The sequence below is a fragment of the Anopheles coustani genome, chromosome 3 (genome assembly GCF_943734705.1).
Source record: "Anopheles coustani chromosome 3, idAnoCousDA_361_x.2, whole genome shotgun sequence".
NCBI lineage: Eukaryota > Metazoa > Arthropoda > Insecta > Diptera > Culicidae > Anopheles > Anopheles coustani.
Genome location: NC_071288.1, coordinates 21,751,537 through 21,770,631, shown reverse-complemented (window position 1 = coordinate 21,770,631; position 19,095 = coordinate 21,751,537). Strand labels below are relative to the sequence as shown.

Below are 19,095 nucleotides of genomic sequence, written 5' to 3'. Positions count from 1 at the left end.
TTTCAAGAAAGGGGCGTATTTTTGATTGCCCAAAGCTTACCTCCACTTGGATAAAGTCATTTCGGTAGGATTTATTTACCGGCTTTGACCAGGAACTTCGAGAAGTGTAGGATTTTTGAATCACATCAATTCTATTTTGGAAAATCAATTAGTTTTACTAAATTTAGTTTTATAACGAAAGAAGAATACTTCAAACAAAACATGAAAATTGTACTGCAAACCTACCTGATGGATCGGACAAAAACTTAAATTGACCCTTTGAGCATTAAAATATGTTTGTGTAACCGAAATACGTCAATCAACCGCTTAATTGAAAATCGCTCCCTGGAAAGCTTTTCGATCACTCAAAAACATTTGCGTTTTATTAAAATGTCCAATGTGTAATACGATCACTACATACTGTTTGACATGTAAAATATTGTCAGCTATATCAAATTTTAAAGCTTGAAGTAGAGTAGAGAACATGAACATGTTATTCTCTAAACACATCGATTTAAGTCACATCAATGTTCTTTCGCCATTTATTTAGACTGAGCATTAAATTTAAGCTTCATTTTGCAAATAATTGTAAGCCACGGTTGTTTTGTTTATGTACACGTGCTGCTTTAACGATGTATTGAAGATGCTTGTCTTTTTTGTTGACTTTGCATAGCATCGTGTTGTTTTAGTAATTCATCTTCAGCAATTCAAGGAATTTATGTAATATGTCATTTCATAACACATGAAAAAACGTACCACACAACTTAAATAGAATTCGATTTCGATTTGCAGAACTCGAAATTTCCATTACCATGGATACACATTTCTACACACTGAGCATTTCCCGAACGAATTGCAATCGTTCAAAAAACGGTGGAATGAGGGACGGAAAATAAAATCAATTTAATTTAAAACGTTACCAAGGTCACCACTTGCTTCAAAAACAGCGCGCCCCCAACGCTCCCGCATCCAAACACGACGGTCGATTGAGGCAGCTTCTCGTAACCACAGTTTTCCGTTTAGCAACAAAAATTTAATAGACCGCCTTCGCCATCAGCACCCCCGTCCCGTGCAGCAAATCTGCATGAAAATGACTGCGGTGCAAAAGGATGTTACTTCTAAATTGTTGCTGGCATTGAAGGTTGCATCATAAAAAGGCATCATTTCGGGCGCCAATGGAGAAGACGAGTCAAAGCTAGCGTCTCGCTGTGTGTATGTTTGGATGGGTGTCTGTAGGCCACCGTCGCGTCTCTCTCTCTCTCTTTCGTTCGGCAACTGGGCCACATTCCGACACGGTTTGTAGGAGTCCCCGGTTAACACATTCCGCCGCACGTTCCGCACAAATCCACCGAACCGAAAACGTGCCGAGTGAAACATTCTGTTTCTCTTTGCGCCGTCCCGCCTGCGGAAACCAAGCGGAAGCTGATAAACTTGATGCACGAACTTATTTCTCTAAGTTTTCCTCATCATTGAAGGGCTTTTTTATTACCGCCGCTGCTCGTCCCTGTAAATAGGCTTATTATTTATTTAGATGCGCACGCGGTAGGAGAACGGAAATGGTGGAAGCACTCGCAGGAAGTGCTTATGTATATATGACCGTGTGCGTGTTTGTGCGGGTATGTGTGTATGTGAGTTTCTGCATGTTCGCGTTGAAACAACGGTTTCAGTTGTTCGGAACTACTTTTACTCGTGCCCCCGTTCGCGTGGGCGGAAAGTTCCCTATGACGGAAAATGGAGTGTATGAGTGAAAAACACTTTATATTCATGGTCGAGTGGTGCCTTCACGTGCTTGGTTTAACATCCCAAGGGTTCCTGTCATTTTTCCACTCAACCCTCGTTCTTTGAAACACACAGCGTCTTCGTGCATTTAGTGGGAGTTTGTCAACAGTTACAAAAGCTTTACCCTCTGCCGAAAGTGTGAGACATAGACAGAAGCAAATGAAATGCGTTGTTGAACCTAGGATAGGCCAGAGCAATCTGGATATTGTAGAAGTTTCATTTTTATCTTAGACGAAATGGTTGAGGGGTGATAAAATGAGTTCGGTTTTTTCATTTTCTGTTTTGAAATTGAGCAGATTTGAGTAATTGCTAAAAGTAGCTGCTTTAAATCACTACAAGATAAAAATAAGATTCTATTTCGTGAAAAAACTTTTGAGTGCAATTTTCTTCCAAGAACCATTTCATTTCTTGCTATTCCTACTGACTTGTTAGATCCTGAATAACCTCATCCTTTTAGAAGCAAATAAATGTTCATTTTGATAACTAGCTTGACGCACTTTCGATGCTTGGTTAAGAAGGGAATGAGAAAAGAATTATGGTTTAACTCTTTGCTTGAGAGTTATGTTTTAATTTAATCGTTACAATAACGACATATTTAAAATGGTTGATATTTCATCGATTTCCACGTGTTGTATAAGCCTTGTTGTATAACTATGGTGGATACACCTTGACAACTATGTACATGCTTCCTTCTTTTGTATTTGTGAAACTGAAGTTCAACAGAAAAATTTGAATAATTTTATCAAAAATACTAATTTTCAACAATACCTGCGCGTAAACTTAATGTGTGGAAAGTTTCAAAACCGACGGTTCAGTATTGATTGAGTTTTTAGTGTACACAAAACTCCATACATGAAAGCTTTTTCTATGAAGCGAATTTTTGTGTATCTCTCGAAGTTCATCTGGAACAATATAAATAATGCTTATATTCTCTCGCCTTTTTAAGGTCGTCCCCCGCCGAGGGTAACGTGGTGGCGCGATGGCGTGGAGATCTCCAACACCAGTCACCCATCCGCCGTCGAAGGCACCTCGGCCATGGTTAATCAACTATTTATCCACACCGTCACGAGGGACTACTTCGGCTCGAAGCTGCAGTGCCGCGCCGCGGGTTCCAAGCTGATCCCGGCGGTATCGAAAGAAGTTGCCATCCAGGTTCACCGTAAGTATTAATGTATATCCTTTCCTCCCACCCCCGGAAAGCCCGCCGGTACACATTCGCAGTAAAGCTCGCAGTGTTCTCGGTACTCGGCTTAAATTCTGGCATGCTCGAACGAACCCGGATTGAGGTTTGCAGTACCGTATTGAGAGGGGAAGGAAATAGATCGACGAAAATCGATACGGCAATGAAACATATTGATCCCGAGCTCTTATATCAACGTTCCAGTGAAACCGTTGCGCGTGAAAATCGTAACGCCAAACGAACTGCTGACGGCTGGCCGGCCGGTTCCGATGCGATGCGAGGCGTGGGGTTCCTATCCGGCGGCGAAAATCGTCTGGCTGCTCGACGGCGAGCCGCTCCGCAGTGCCGACATCACGACCCACACGGACAGCAACGTAAGTAGACTGTCATCCTGCCGATTGTATGCCCGCAGGCCATCGAAGCGCGCTGGGTTGCGAGCAAAGTGTTAGTTTAACTAACGGCCAGCCCCAAGTCCTGATCCCAGGGCTCAATGATCGGGTCGACCGTCGCGTTGTAATCGTGAGAAAATGGAACGCTGTTAATTTTCCTTCTCCCCGCGCAGGACGGCAATCTGACCTCGAGCATACTGAACCTCCGCGTGACGGCCGGCAACGACGGGGCGGAGCTGACGTGCCGGGCATCGAACGCGTGGTTTTCCGGCGGTGGCATCGACGACAAGCGCATCATAAGCGTCGCATGTAAGTACTACGATCCCGTTTGCCTCGGCCCTCGCCCTTGCGGTGGCCGGGAATGCACTTTAGAATGAGTTACGGTTGGCATGGCAGACAGCAGATGAAAACCACCGGGAAGCCATCCGCTCTGGCGAGGTGATGAAATCTTTAACGACTTCCGTAAATACCGACTCGCGGGCTTTAATTTATGGCGACCGTGCGTCGGTAAGGGAGATCCTTTGGTCCGTTGAAAAAGACTCAAAAATGGAAGGACCTTTGCCCTTCCACTACCGCAGCAGTGCTTCTCAACGTTCGTATCGTTTCGTTTAATGGGACAGAAAGAAGGGGCGGAAAGTGATTCGCTTTCCCGAGAGTCGTCCGGTTTCTGCCTCAACAACTCATCATTCAAAACAACGTGAGTCTCGTGGCCAACATCGCCTCCCCCCTCCCCCCCCTGTGCTGCAACCCATGGAAAACGCATCCTAGATGCCGGAGAAAAGCCGCAGTGGCGGATGAAAAATAGTAGCATGTTACGATTTATCACTTGCGAAACTTTGCCGCCCGGGCGTTGGCGCTGGCGACGGTCGCCACACCGCCATATGACGATCCTGCCCAGATAAGACGCCCGGGGGACGTGCCGGGAAACCTTGTCGTGCCGGGAGGGGGTAACTTACGACCGACCATTATTGCAACTCAGCAAACCGAAGAAATTGTGCAGCGCAATGCCGGTTTTGATCGAGCCAGCTGGTTTTCACGCAAGCCGAGGAAAAACCGGCCCCGACCATGGAAAACGATACAGTGCTCGAGCCACCGCAGTGCTGATTGTGCACTGAGTGTGTGTTTGTGTGTGTGTTCCTCGAAGCTAATGGTTTTGCAGCGCTGACCTTTTGCGGTTGCACATTGATTTATGAACGGACGCGATGGTTGGCGAACGGTGATGAGCTTTAATCATGTCATGAATGTGGTTCACTTTTTATCACGCGCCTTGTTTTCACTTCGCTGGAACGTAGAAAAACTAAATCGGGCGATCTGGCATACAACGCACTAACACACGTACGCGCGAGCTCTCTGCTAGCTCAATAAAACGATTAAAATTCGATTTTATTAAATTTTCCCACATTAAACGGGCTTATGGCTAAAACTGAAATTAATGTAATTTATTTGCACGGCCGCAACTCCATTTTGGCCGCCAATCGCCAACTCCACCGATCCTTTCCGACCCCGGCCCGTGCCTTGTGAAATAGTTCCGGCCAGAAATTGCATTCGGCGCTGTTTATTTTCCGCCCGATAAACGTTTTACTTTTCCTCACCCTGACGCGGTGCATCCGGAAATGCCCGCCCGAACGCTGCGCTCGATGCACCATAATTTAGCGGATTTCTATTACGTGCCCCAATAAACCCCCCCACCGTCCTAGCCCCCCAGCTCCCGGGGAAGGGACAGCGGAGGACCTTCGACAGTGCCCATTATGAAGGGTAACCTTGTCAGGATCGGGCGACCACCACGGAGTGACGGCACCCACGGCGTATCAATATTTTACGGGACATGTTCCATTTTCGGTGAATATTCACTCAACCATAAACTGCTGCCGGCGTCGCTACCCACTTCGCGCAATAGTTAATTATTTTCGGTGTATTTGTTTGATATCCCGCTGCGAGCCCGAGACTCCGGGAGACCGGGCCGATGGGGTTTTTTGTGTGCACCGGCAGTAAGCCATTTGAAAAGCGGTTAGCCCGGGAAAGCCTGTGAGTGGTCGGTGCGGTTGTGTGGCTGCGTGTCCTAGCTAAAGCAACGAAAAGATCAGCTTCAGCCGGGTTGCGCTTTTTTTGTTTTTGGGGTTCGTACAAACAGTCGGGGACTCGTTTGTGCTAGATTTTCAGGAATCGTTTCATTCGTGGAAGGTTAAACCATGTTGACTGCGGATGAAAAATTACTGTAATCATAAAAATTCCAGCAAAATTTTATTTACAGAATGTGGCTGTACGTTTTCACCGAAAAATCTCGTTTCATACAAAGTTCCAGGAGTGACACTCATTTTGGACGAATCAGAGATAATAATTTCCGACAAACGATGGCGTCGTTTTGAGCACGACTGTAAAATCCCAAACCAATGTCTATGGTTCTGGATTTTGTGTGAAATTATTACGATCAATCGTGTCACAAAAACGGGACTATTAAGGTGACATTATTTTCCGCGCACGGTCCGAGCCGCGTGGGTTTTCGCTATCAGCAGCTAGACCAATTCCGTTCGCAACCGTATGGTCGTATTCGCCACCCTTTTTCGCAAATCATATCCCGCTGGCGGTGGGAAGCACTAAAGCGAATCCCATTACGACGCCAGCCCGATGCAATCGAGCCCAAGCACGCGTGTCCTTTAATCATCTGACGAATGGGGCGTGTGCAATGGAACGATAAATTCAATTTTATAGTTTCCTCTGCGACGACCGCTACTGCTGATGCTGAACTGGACGGGCTTCCACGCCGGTTCACGGGCGCAACCGAAAGCGACCTCACTATGGAGCTTGGAGTTGGTGCACCGGAAGCAGGGGAAAATCAGCTGAACCGAACCAAAATGGCCTAGAGTCGGTGGAAACCACCGTCGCACGGTGCGTGGAGGCAACTATCTATGGCGTGCCGAGGGACAGTTCGGCGGAAGTGACTTCTACCAGTGAGCGTATAGAACGGAAGAATATTAACCCTTCAACTGTGCTCGCATCGGGCTGTTTCTTATTTTTCCCGTAGATGAACCCGTCGTGTCGGTGCATCTGGCCAACGAGGACCCGAGCCGAGTGATAACGCGCTCCGAGGGAGAAAACGTGACGCTGAAATGCCGAGCGGACGCGAGACCACCGGTGACTTCCTTTTCCTGGTACAAAAACGTAAGTATTAATACATTTCATCTCCATTAGTTTCTGCGTTAGGTGCGGAACTTACTGCTAGGCGCCACGAGCCCAGGGTACGCTCAATTAGCTGGGGTCAAACCGGAAGCCACTTCAAAAATATGGAGTGCACGCCAAGAACGGCATGCACCTTCATTAGCTCCGCACCGGGCGGAAAGTCATAAGGACATTGGATGCTTAGTGAGCGGAAACCCACAGCAACTTCACTTCCCGTGACATAACATACAATGCCAGCCCTACATACGTACACACACACATACACCTAGAGGATGTGAAAACCTGGATCTCGAAAGGATCCACAATCAACTCAAGGATCATGTGAACGGTTGCCGTTGCCTTAGCTATCATAGAGTGGTTTTGCGTTCGCGATGATCCGGGATGACCCGGACGTTGTTGTACCGATGCTCGTTCGCACCAATTACGTCTACAATGCTGCAAGCAAGCAGGCAAGGTCCGGATGACACCCGGAGCCCGGTAGGTTTCCGGCACGTAATTAAATCATTAATCCCTTATTTCAAACAAATTAATCTTATTACCTTCCTCCCAATCCTTCAGAAATAATTAGTTTTACTGCCCTTTGCACCTTACCGGGCTTCGAGGCGGGCAACATCTCACACCCATCCTCGCACTAACCTGGACTGCTCTTTAGTGTAGGCAGCTAATTTTCTTTATTTTCTTTTCATTTTCTTTCGTTACCAAACCTGCCTTGCGAAAAGAAGCGCACATTCGTACGCCGGCTTATCCTGCAGGAGGTCCATTTGATTTTGATCGATTTTTATTCACTATATCTGTTCGGTGGCCACACCGAGAAGATGACCGTAATTTTTACTCCCCGCCTTATTGCGACAGGCCAACGGTGAATGTTATCTAATTAGAGGAAAGCCGGTAATAATTCAATTTACGTTAAATGTGCTGCCGAGCGGGTGTAAAAACCGGAATCTCACCATTCAGTAGCTTTTTAAAGCTTTAATGACTTTGCTGTAGGTTTTAGATTGTAATGAAATGAAACTTACGTTGGTTTCGCTTGCTTTAGTTTCACAGTCGTGTTTGTAAATGTCCAAAGTCATAAATTGGATTTGATTTTATTCCCGCTACAACCTAAGATTTCCAATAATCCTTACTTTTCGTAGGATTAAATTCTTTTGTTTTCCGATAAAGCTCTGCAAAACATCTGCTCAAATGATTTCACCATCTCCTCCGTTACGTCAAATGGGCTGCCAACTCATAAAAATTCATGGCAACCTCTGATGGCGATGACCAGACACAATTTAATTATATCATCCGAATTTGACACTCATCACGGGGCGTCATTCTTCACTCCTTTGATGAACTGGCACCTAGTGCTAGTGACAGCACGGGTTCTGGCTGCTCCGGGTGGTGACCTATTTTCATCCAACCTGTCGGAAATAAGACCCCAGTAAGATCCGCCGACAGAAGCGTCGCCTCCGTCGTACCGTTTCTGCAAGACAGTACCGCGCCCGGAGGGAAGTTTTGTAATCACTTCTAGTTCCAGCGAATCAGTGCGGGTGACAGACGGCTCAGCACTGGTCGATATACACGTATTTCTTCCCGGAGGGTGTGTGCGTTGAGCATCCGTCAAGGGCCTTCAAATGCTGGCGAACGCTAGCCAAGACTTAGCATTTGCTGAGTCTATTTTTTGTCAACTTTGTGTCGTAAAGTTGTGCACCCTCCGGCCGCAGTTCCAATAAGTCGTACGTACCGGGTTTTGCTTGGGAAAAGCGAGCGGTGGTTGTTTTCCGGGAATCAACGTTCTGGTCAACCTTCGCCGGCGCTTTGCGAAGGCTGCCGGATTGCTTTTCGATTCGGCAAAGCATCGGATATCCGCGGACCGCCCCCCTCGGGCCGTCCATTGACGTAATTTAAACTTGCCGACCGGTCGGGTTTCCCTTCTTTTATGTGTATGTGAGCTCGACCGACCCTTCGTGCCGGTTTTAAACGAATTCCTAAGATGTGTAACTTTTGGGATCGATTGGGGAAAACGCGGGCACCCGGGGCGAGCGTGGTGGTGGTGGTCGGTCGCTGGAACAGGATCAAATAGATGACAGACATTTCGATGGCAAAGCGAAGATAAAACTAATTAATTTTCCCAGTGATTGTTGGATGTCTCCACACCCGCACGCCCGGCGTCATCCGTGCGGTGCGCAAGGGCTTCACTTGGCACGGCTTTCGGTCGTAACCCTCCGGCTTTACCATCCCTTGGCGAAGGTCGGTGGTGGCGATGGCGGTGGCGTGGGTGTCAAACGGAATTGTTATTAGCCGTGTTCGAATGGCAAGGATGAGAACGACGTACGCTTTTCTGCGAACTCTTCATGTCGCCAGTCGCCCTACCCGGCATCCAAACGCCCCAACATGGTCTGTTTGATCAAAGACCGACCGACTTTCTGGCAAAAGTTAAGTGAAACCAAATAGCTAAAGTTGGGGAGATTTTTGGTTTGCCTTTTTTCTATCTCGTCCACCATTTCGATTGCAATCATTCCAACTGAGTACTACCAGCACGTTTCGCAGCACGAAGTGACCAGAATATCGCTTGAAGTTTACCGATTAATAGGAGTGACGGTTTGTGAAGTCAATCTTCGGTAATCGGCTGTTTGTGTTTTCGTGGGAGGGCAAACTGTTTTTCGCTCTGGTTTTTGCTGGTTTCAACGGTACTGAAGGCATTTAGGGGAAAGAATTACTTTTTCAAATACTATGTTGTCATCACCAATGACTTTTTGAGTGTTGAATTAATGGTTTTGCTTTTCAAACATTTTGGATTAATTCAAACATTTTCATCTTTTCAATTGAAACGCTTAGCATGCAATCCTTAAAAAAAACAGATGCATTCTGTTTGAACATTTGCAACAATCTATCTAAACCCAGTGTTGAGCCAGAGTTATGCAAGTCTATCAGCCGATTGACAACTGGCAACCCCGCCAACCGACGTAACGAGTGTAATCCAGCGCAGACGTGAGGATAAATTGGCCGGAATTGGAGCCTCGCCCTTGGCTTGGTGGAGCATTTTCCTTTCCACTTATCCCTTTTCTGAGGTTGAGCGCTTGCAACTGGCTGCTCGAACCGAACCGATGGCTCAACACGCAATCGGGGTTTGCAAGCGTACGAACTTGACAGTTCAATTATACCTCGATTTTTTACCTCATCCAAGCACCGCGACCTTCGCCACCGAACATAGTCCTGGTACGCTGCGCTTTCGTTCCCAAGGTCCTCTCCCGCTCGTCGCTAACATGGCTGCCTCCCTCTTGTCCGTCTCGTCCTCACCGCGTGGAAAGTGTTCTTACAAGTCCTCCCAGTTGCTTGTCCGTAACGACCTTCAGCAGTGCGCGACACCTTCCAAAGTGCCGGGTGCACTTATCGGCGAACCGAAAAAGAAACCACGTCGAAAGGACGCACGACCGAGCGCGCGAACAAGCACATTTTCATCCAAACATGGCAGCTAAAGATTTGTAACAAATGTTCATCTATCGCAACGAGATCTATCATTAGCCCGGTTCGTCCGGAGATCGATCGGAGTTTGTCGCTCGGGAGTTGGAGACCGCACTGTCCTCGGAAACCGCGCCCCATATCGGCTTCAGCTGGAAGACGGTGGCGAACGGCGCTAATGATGCGCTCTTGTTTCCGCAGAAACCCGCAATGTCACGGAGCACTGGCCCGAGTGCTTTCGCCTTTTACCAACATACTTATTTTATCATCATCCGCTCGGGTGTCGTACTCACGCCATTGTCGCCGCTCATCGCCGTTCCTCGTCGTCGTCGTCTACGGACGCATCTTGGAATGTTTTTCACCATTTGCTACATGTTTTCCTTTTCTCGTTCTTTCTTTCCATCGCCCCGCAACAGAACATGAGGATGTCCGGTGAAAATGGGGAAACCTTGTACTTGACTCAGCTGGAGCGGGAAAGTGCCGGCTCGTATGCCTGTGCCGCATCCAACACGGAAGGGGAAACACGCAGCTCATCGTTGACGCTCAAGATACAGTGTAAGTAAACCCGACTCTTCGTGTCTATTTCAACTAAGAATATAGCCAGTCGAGTATGTTTCAACAGAATTAAAAAACAGACGCCTTATTTTCCTACTTAAACAACTTTACACAGCAAAATTTTTACATGACAAGATAAATTGAATTTCAAGAAAACAGTTTTCATTAAATTACGATAGTTCATGCCCTTGCTTCCTTCAACATGAAGATTTTCGGTAGAAAATTTAGAGAAAAAAAAATAAACACAAACCATGTAGCAAAATTTCCACGTATTACTATTGTGCCTTTCAAAGCTGCATGTTTTGATTTTTAATAATTTGTCTAATCATTGAAAACAACGGATATCCACTATTTTATACTGCAACCCCCTCGTTTCAGTGAAATTAAAATGCATTTTTATTGCGCTGCGTAAACCACACCGTACATTTATTAATTCTGTTGCCCTTTCTTTCCAAATTGGTTGCTATAACTAACAACATTTTCATCGTACCTTTTTTTGGCCGAACCAGTCCGCTGCCGAGGGTGAACCTGCAATCTCGCATGCTGCATTTACTCATCGTAATTATGGTGGTCGTATTTTCCGCCAACGACCATTACCATAATTGAAAAACCATGAAAATTTAACGCTCTCTCCATCTGTGTTCGTGTTTGGTGTGTGTTTTGTGTCCTTCATTTGGCCCCGGAAGCTTCCCACGTAGATAGATAAATGTCCACCGTGTTGAGAGGGGAAGGTGAAAAAACAAAGAAATTTAAAAAAACACAACCATCCGTCCAATAAATGTTCGATGGTCGATAACCTCGGTCAACGGTCGAGCGTAGGTTGGCCCGGCAAAAAAAAAATACTACTCCCCCGGGGTCGGAGATCCTCCAATCCTGCCCGTGGTTGGAATATGATGCCGCTTTTATAATCGAGGCCTATTTAAATGTAAATTGGCCGAGGGGCACTGGACGGTGTGTGTATGTGTGTGTGAGAGAGAGAGAGTTCGGTGCAAAGGAGGAAACGTGGCTAGAAAATACATAATTGATTCATGATAAAAGATCACCCGGCTTCAGTGTTTCCGTGGTGTTGCGCTAGCCACCATCTGCGACGGCGTCTATAACGTGTTGGGATAGAAACGCCACCGATAAGCGAACGAGCACGAAAATGAACGTCGATGAAGGGCCGGGCTTTAAAGCAGCTCCCATCGGAGTCGGATACAAATGACACCCCGATGGGTTGGGATTTTATAGTGCCACCATCGCTGTAAAAACGGACGCCGCGCCGGTCTGCTATAAGATATTCAGTGGACCTCTTTAGGGTGGCTTTCACGCAAAGTAGCGGACCGAACGGATGACGGTGGGGAGAAAACTTTAAGCTGTGCTCTTGCCCGACCGTGAGTGGATTTTGTCTATTCGATACACTGCTTGGGAGCGGATACAAATCACCGGGGTAACCATCAACAGAGTCATTTATTTACCTGTGATTATTTACCTAAGCAAACAGTGGTTCTCAAATCCGCTTAATAAATAATTCCACCGACATATCAATCGAGCGTGTTGATTTTGATGTAGGAAAATAATCAAACAGTTATGCTTTCAAGGGAAATAAGCGGTAACAAGATTAGTCTCTAGATCTATACACTACGCCAGCATTCCCCAATAATCCTTCGCCCCGTTCGACCGCTTTCGAATCAGTTATTGGGGCAGCTAAAGTACAGTGCACACATCATAGAGATAATTGAATAAAATGGACCCAAGCATAAAGAATAACAAACGATAATCATCGAACGGGGACCACGCAGAGAGCCAAGCGATGTTGCTAGTCATGTGCTATCAGTAACGTATCAGCACCGCATCGACGATATTCCGGAAGGAGGGGGGTGGTGGAGCAGCGGGCCCGGCTGTCCCCTAGCCCCCCGCACATGAATCAGGACCAAAATGGCCACTCGGAAATGGCTGCGCTAGCCTGGAAGAAGGCAAACAAAGGCGCAGCGAATTCCCGGCGGCGATAATCAGGACCAGTTCCGCCAGCGCTCTTTCACCGGTTCCGTGAGAAATGCTCCCTCCCCCACCCCCCTCGTTGTGCCTTCTCCTTACCGTTAGCCTGAGGGGCTTTGTGTGGTACTTAGTTGCTTATTCGTTAGCGAGATTCCTTCCTGAAGGCACCGTTCCACCCGAACGAGGCTCCTGTTGAGCCTGAGCCACGGACGTTTTCGCTCTTTGTCCGTAGGCGTTTTATCCTTTCCGCCGTGCACGGGACGCGGGTCGGATAAAGGAGAGATAATAATATTTCCGTTTCGGAAGGTTTTTCCCATTTTTCCGTCTACGATGGCGAAAGACGTCTCCGTCTTTTATGTACCCCCGGGCTCGCTTTTAGTGTTTGGCTTTTGTACAATTTTGGGAGTTGGTACTTTTTTGTTACTCTCTTTCTCCTCTCTCTCTCTCTCTCTCTCTCTCTCTCTCTCTCTCTCTCTCTCTCTCTCTCTCTCTCTCTTTCTCTCTTCTTTCTTATCAAACGAATTTAGAGATTGTTGCCACCTCCAAGATACAACCACTTTGAGCCCTGTTTCATGACTGGAGTTAAATATTTAGGGGGTTTCCATGTTTTCATTCTACATACGCACTAAATGTACAAACAAGTGGGAAAATGTGCAAAAAGCGTTATCCCATTTGAAGGGCATTAATAGATGCGGCTTGAGCCCGCACCTTGGCTCTTTAAAGCCGAAAGCTTCAATTAGAAAAACCCCTTGCTAGCTCCTGTACTTTTTCTTTCCCCGCACGTCGCCACCACCGTCGTGTCGCTTACCGGAGGTGAGAGCATAAATGGTTAATATTTTGACCCGAAAGTTACCGGGCTTACTTCTGTTTGCCTTAGTGCACGCTCGGCATGCGGGACGATCCCACCGGAGGTTGCCCGGTAATGCAGAGAAGGATGGTGGTTTGGATGGAGATGCAAAACTTGGTCCTACCGGGGCTGGTGACGGTTGGGAAAGAAAGGGATGGAATTAACAATTCTGAATAATGAATGAACGGAGACGGGTGAAAAGATTTCCCACCGCTTCTGTGCCCCGTCCCTGGGTATGTTGGTCCGCAAAGACTTGCCGCAGTCCTGTGTGGGTTTCTTATCGGGCACACTAACCTCCGTGTCCGCCGGGTTCGGTCGCATTCAGCGTAATCGCAACAATACACCGAAAAGCGGATACGAGCGAGAGCGTTTCCGCTAAAGAGGATACTTTGTTTTGTTTTTGTTTCGTAAATTCAAACAATTCGCGCACGCTGTACGAGTTCGGGCAAAGGAGTTCCTGTGTGCTTGTTGGTACTTTCCAGAAATTGGAGCACGCCATGCTTGAAATTTAAAATGTTAAGGGACGAGGTTTTTTATTCGGTTGTTTTGTTCTCTTTCTTTTGTTGAATTTAGTAGAGCATCTCATCTAATGGAAGGCAAAGTATGTGTGTCATCATCATTTAGTTTAACTTACTTTTTTATATCTAAAATATACTCCGATGTAATTGTAGTATACTCAGTGTATCATTTCAACATCGACAAAACGATTGAGATCCCTAAGATCCATTCAAATTATTGCTGTTTTTTAAACATTTTCTAGAACTAATGATGTTAGCAAGCAAGAACTTAGTGACTTAGCTGCAAACAAGCTTTCTGTCAACGCTGCTTGGTCGTTCGAAACGACATCTTGCCTTATTTTGTACAACATTCCGTTCTACACACGCACCGGGCAGCACATGAGAAAAGCTAACGTTTAGAAAGAGAAAAAGAAAAATGCTCGTTTCACAACTCTTCAGCAATCTCATAACCAACCGTGCCAGCATCTCATGCACCCCGTAACTACTCCGAGTATATCCAGGCCACCGAAGGCGGCAAGAAAGGATAGTTTTTCGTAAAAGGACCTGAATACAATGTGTGTACAAGGCTCAGGCGCCTCCTTGCACACGGAGTACACTACGCAACAAGCATACCAACGACCGGCTCAAAAGTCGTCCATTTTTGCAATATGGCCGCCCAGGGAACGACTTAATGCTGATCCTTGGTCGTCGGGTTCCCGGTATTCTGGCGTACGGAAAAGGCATTTCACTTTTCTGCTCCGGAGATTCCTTTCGGCAAAGCCAGGCCCTATTCATTTGGGTGACGCACGGTTTTGAAAGGATGCATATGGTAGTGAAGCGACCAGGCATTCGAGAGTTTGAATGAAGTGTATGCATTTTCCTCTCTATATATCGACGAAAAAGAAAAGAATGACAGAAAAACGGCCACCGATTGTGTCTTATCTGCTCAGCAGACAGTTGTGAAGGCAAGGAAGATACAATTCTAGCGATTCTTTAAAGTTCATGAAACCTAAGGAAGCCATGCACGCAACTGTCATTACTATCGGCAACGTTTTGTGAAAGATTGTAGTAAAATGTATGTAATTGTTCCAATTTTCCATCACAGTGCTTCATTGTGCGACACAAGTAATCAATGTTCTTTTGCGTTTTCGTTTTTTTTTTCTTTATTCCAGTTGCACCCCGCTGCAAACCGGGCACCGAGCAAACGTCGGTGGGATCGCTGAACATGCACTCGCTGCACGTCAAGTGCGAGGTGGAAGCGGATCCACCGGACGGCGTACGCTTCAGCTGGACGTACAACAACACGCGAAATGTGTCACCGGTGCTGAACTCGCGCATCAGCTCCCACGGCCTCGTTAGCACCATGACCCACCTGCCCCAGTCGGACTCGGAGCTGGTGACACTGGCCTGCTGGGCGATCAACAATGTCGGCCGCCAGACGGTGCCCTGTCTGATACATATTTTACCCGCAAGTACGTTTTTCCAGTGTGTTTTTCAATCGCCTCTCGATGCGCAGCACTGAACGGCTACCGACTCCCGGAACCGAGGAACCAATAGGACCGCCGACGGACACTGCAGTTCCGTGTTCCACCTGGAATGGATGGGTTTGGCGCGCAGGCTATCGCTGATATAAAAAAAAAAAGACGAACCGCAGTGGTTCCATAAATGAGAAGTGCCAAATCAAATAACGCCATCGTGTGCGTTGTTTGGGGGAGGGCGCAAAACTCAACAAAAAAGGCGAATATCCCTCCTCATTACTGGTTGGAAGTTGGAGCTCGGACGGCTTGTTCCTAGGTTCCGGAAAGAAGTTCGTCGTTCAAGTGCTGCCAGCGCTCAAGGTTGGCCGTTGCCCGGTTACTACCCGGCCCAAATATGGTCCCCTTTCACGGCGTTTAATTAAAAATGCTGATGTTCACGTTCTTCCATTCGCGCTCCCATCGCTGCCCTATCTGCCCGGCGGCCATCTGTGGACTCATTTCCGCCCGCCGCTGATGATGTCGACGACGACAACGACGACAACGACGACGTTTCCCGCCCCCAATCGGAACACGCAGAGATTCCGGATACGCCTCGGAACTGCGAGCTGCACAACGACACCGTGCCGGAGGTGGTGTGCCAGGCGGGCAGCGACGGTGGCCTAATGCAGTCGTTTCTGCTCGAGGTCGTCGGTGGCTCGGCCCCGCTGGCCTACAATCTGGACTTCACCCGGGGCCCACCGACGGAGATCGATAATGAAATTTCCACCATGAACGATCAGGTAATGGCATTTGTTTGTTCGCATCCATCCCGACCCGGACGTTGGCAACGTGCTGTTTCTCTGTTTGTGCGATTGTACGCGCATATGTGTGTGTTTCTGTGTGCTGGTTCGTTTCCGGTGCCTGGAGGTGATTTCGCAGCGAACCATAGGCACCATCGGCGAAAGAATGTGCACTCTGAACTGCGGGAAATCGAACCGAAAAGTTGGAATGCCGTTGGAAATGAAGTTGCGACTTGTTGTAGGTTATTCATGCACAGATTTAGGGCGCACTCGCCACTCCCTTATGACGTCAACGGAAGCAGTGATAGGAAAAATGGCTAGAAAGATATCAACTGTATCTCGTAATTTCAAAAAATACTTTTTCAACGCTGAGAAACATTCTGAAACATTCCTTCAAAAAATCAACTGGAAACTTCAATCCAGACAGTTTTCATATTCGAAGCGAAATGAAAATTTTTAATTGAAGTATTTTATATCCATGCTCTTATAATTTCTAAGATACCGTAAACATAATTTCGTGGATGATGTTGTCTCGGTCGGTTCGAGAACGCTCCATCCGAGTGCTCCATCGTTCCCTTCGAGGCGTAACTAGAAATCCTTCCCAATGTGAACCGCAGGGCAACCGGTGTATGGTGCATGATTCATGAGTGTGCCGATCCGAACCGAACCGTACCATTACCATGTTACCGGCGTGGAGCCAACGTCCGTATCACTTACACCCCTGCCCGCCACCCAGCGGCGCACGCAACAACAAGCATGTCGGAAAATGCCAGCAATTAAAACTTAATCCTGCACTCTCGTTTATTATTTTCGTCCGCAGGCCACATTAGCGCCATTATTCCGAATCCAGGAGCAGATACCACAGTTTAAATTGCACAGCTTAGAACCGGGACGTGACTATCAGCTGCTGGTGTACGCCGTCAACGCAAAGGGCAAGAGTGATCCACCGTTCGTTATCGATAAGGTGCGCGTCGGTTCGGCGCTCGTACCACCGTACGGTAAGTTCAGCGCTAGCGGTCGGCTCACCGGCTCCGCAACGGACACGATCCGGATGGGTTTTTCCGGAAACTACTTCAATTAGATTCGTGCTCGCTAATGCATCCGGCGTACCGTTTGCCGTAGGCTTCCGTTTCCTCGAGACGACACAAATTCCAGTTACAAAGCTCGCCCAGTTTTGCACGAGACGAGCATCGATAGCACGTTGGAAAACAGTTAACTTTGTCGTTTACATGAGATTTTAATAATAGAAATGGTGTGATTTAGAGATCCTAATAGTAATATGTTCTTTAAGATAAATAGAAAGACATCTGTTTAAAACTTCCAATTAAAATGTTGCATTAATGACACCATCCCTTCAAAATACTTCATAGTCCTTAACAAATTTAATGCCATTACCAAACTTTAAAAACCGGAAGGTATATTAGCAAACAAAAGCATCGTCAAATCCACCCGAGTTGCAAACTCCCGAGCCCTGAAGCTACTAAAAAAGTGAAACGTAATCATGCTGAAACATATGATCTCCGATTTGTGTGTATTCAAATGGCACGAATCACAGGGATCACGGAGCGGTCGTCTCGCCGAGCTAATGCAATGTTTCTGTCACATCCGGGCTACGCTATCAGGAAAAAAAGGCACGCGAAAGAGTGACCGTGCGAGGAGGGGGAAGGATTTAATTTCATTCTTGCCACACATGCCATTGTGCATCCGTGAGGCCGTTTATTCACACATGGGAACTAGCAACGGGAGTTTTCCCGGGACCGGGATGGATCGGCCGTTCCGTGAATGTCCTCTTCTATTTTTTCTTCTTTTGGTTTGCGCTTTTCGACGTTCGCGCGGTAGTTTTCCCAGGCTTTTTTCCACCCTTGTGTGTGACTTTTCCAGCATCATTCTCATCCGTTTCCGGGTTCCGGTTCGTTCGGTGGGTTTTCCCGGCCCGGCGGCTGCTAACCGCTGAACTGAGTGTGAATGATTTTTCTACTCTATTTTCACCAATCCTCCCTTCCAACCCATCTCTCTTCCCCCCTCCTCCGTCATTCGAGCTCGTCGGCATCGGAAACGGAAAGCATCTGATGGAAGAAAAATGTTGATCATGTTTTGCTTTCACTGCTTTAGTTGGGCTTAGGTGGTTTCTCCTATTTTCCTCTATCTGACCCTCACGCCTTCGTTTTCCTTTTTAACTTTTCTTTTTTTTTTTGTTTGAATGATTGCGAAGGTTGAATGGAAACATGTACACATTCATCGCAACGCGAACCGTGTGGAGCCCGGTTTTGAAAGGTTTTCCGGGGAAATTTTCTCCGGCCTTGGCCCGGCATCGGTTGGAGAATGCAAACCCAGGTTTTGCATACGCACCTAACCCCACCCACCGCACACCCACCCCCGTGGGCCGGGCCGTCACCGATAGCATCCGTCGATTGTTCGCGTGCTTGACTGAAGGAATCAATTTCAGGCCAATCCTCTCCGGCGGCGGCTGTTGGGTGGGTGGGTGGATGGAAAAAGGTTTTACGGGCTGAGGGAAAGACGGTTGACGCATAACGAAGAGCGCCGAAACAAGGAAGCACGCCGAAAGTGTGCAAGGGCATTTCTTCGGCCCCAATCGATCGCTCACGGTATAAAATAACCATCAATCTTATGTTTTCATTTGTGAGCGAAACTCATGACAGGCCGACCCGGCCATGCTGCTGGCCCGTGACCGGTGGGAATGGCCCCGTTCGGGGATAGGGGAGGGGATTTAAGGCAAAACCCGTTCTTGCCGCTTTCTTCCATGTGTATGGTTTGTGGTGATAGAACAGGTTGATTCTATGTATGTTGCGATAAGGAGCAGCTTTTATATCCCGAGCACATTCGAGCAGGGTTTATGAAGTGATTGAGTAATGGATAGATTAAGCGAGAAGGCATAATCCTTCCGTAACGCGGCAGATGGATGGGATCCGGAGTTTATTTTTTGTCAAAATGTGAACGAATCATGATACAAATTGTTGTTCGATTGGGATTGAGTTGGTTTTATTTTCGAAAGCGAC

At 47.2% G+C, this 19,095-nt stretch overlaps 1 protein-coding gene across 1 annotated transcript in view; it reads left to right on the top strand.

The window, feature by feature from the left end:
• The window catches only part of LOC131272633 (hemicentin-2), a 64,157-nt gene that overhangs the window by 33,343 nt on the left and 11,719 nt on the right, over nucleotides 1-19,095 (top strand). The window contains exons 5-12 of the mRNA XM_058274451.1: nucleotides 2,705-2,917; nucleotides 3,143-3,312; nucleotides 3,501-3,636; nucleotides 6,350-6,486; nucleotides 10,362-10,500; nucleotides 14,994-15,293; nucleotides 15,876-16,078; nucleotides 16,899-17,076. Coding sequence (XP_058130434.1) covers nucleotides 2,705-2,917; nucleotides 3,143-3,312; nucleotides 3,501-3,636; nucleotides 6,350-6,486; nucleotides 10,362-10,500; nucleotides 14,994-15,293; nucleotides 15,876-16,078; nucleotides 16,899-17,076 — 1,476 coding nt within the window. The remainder of the gene's footprint in view (nucleotides 1-2,704; nucleotides 2,918-3,142; nucleotides 3,313-3,500; nucleotides 3,637-6,349; nucleotides 6,487-10,361; nucleotides 10,501-14,993; nucleotides 15,294-15,875; nucleotides 16,079-16,898; nucleotides 17,077-19,095) is intronic.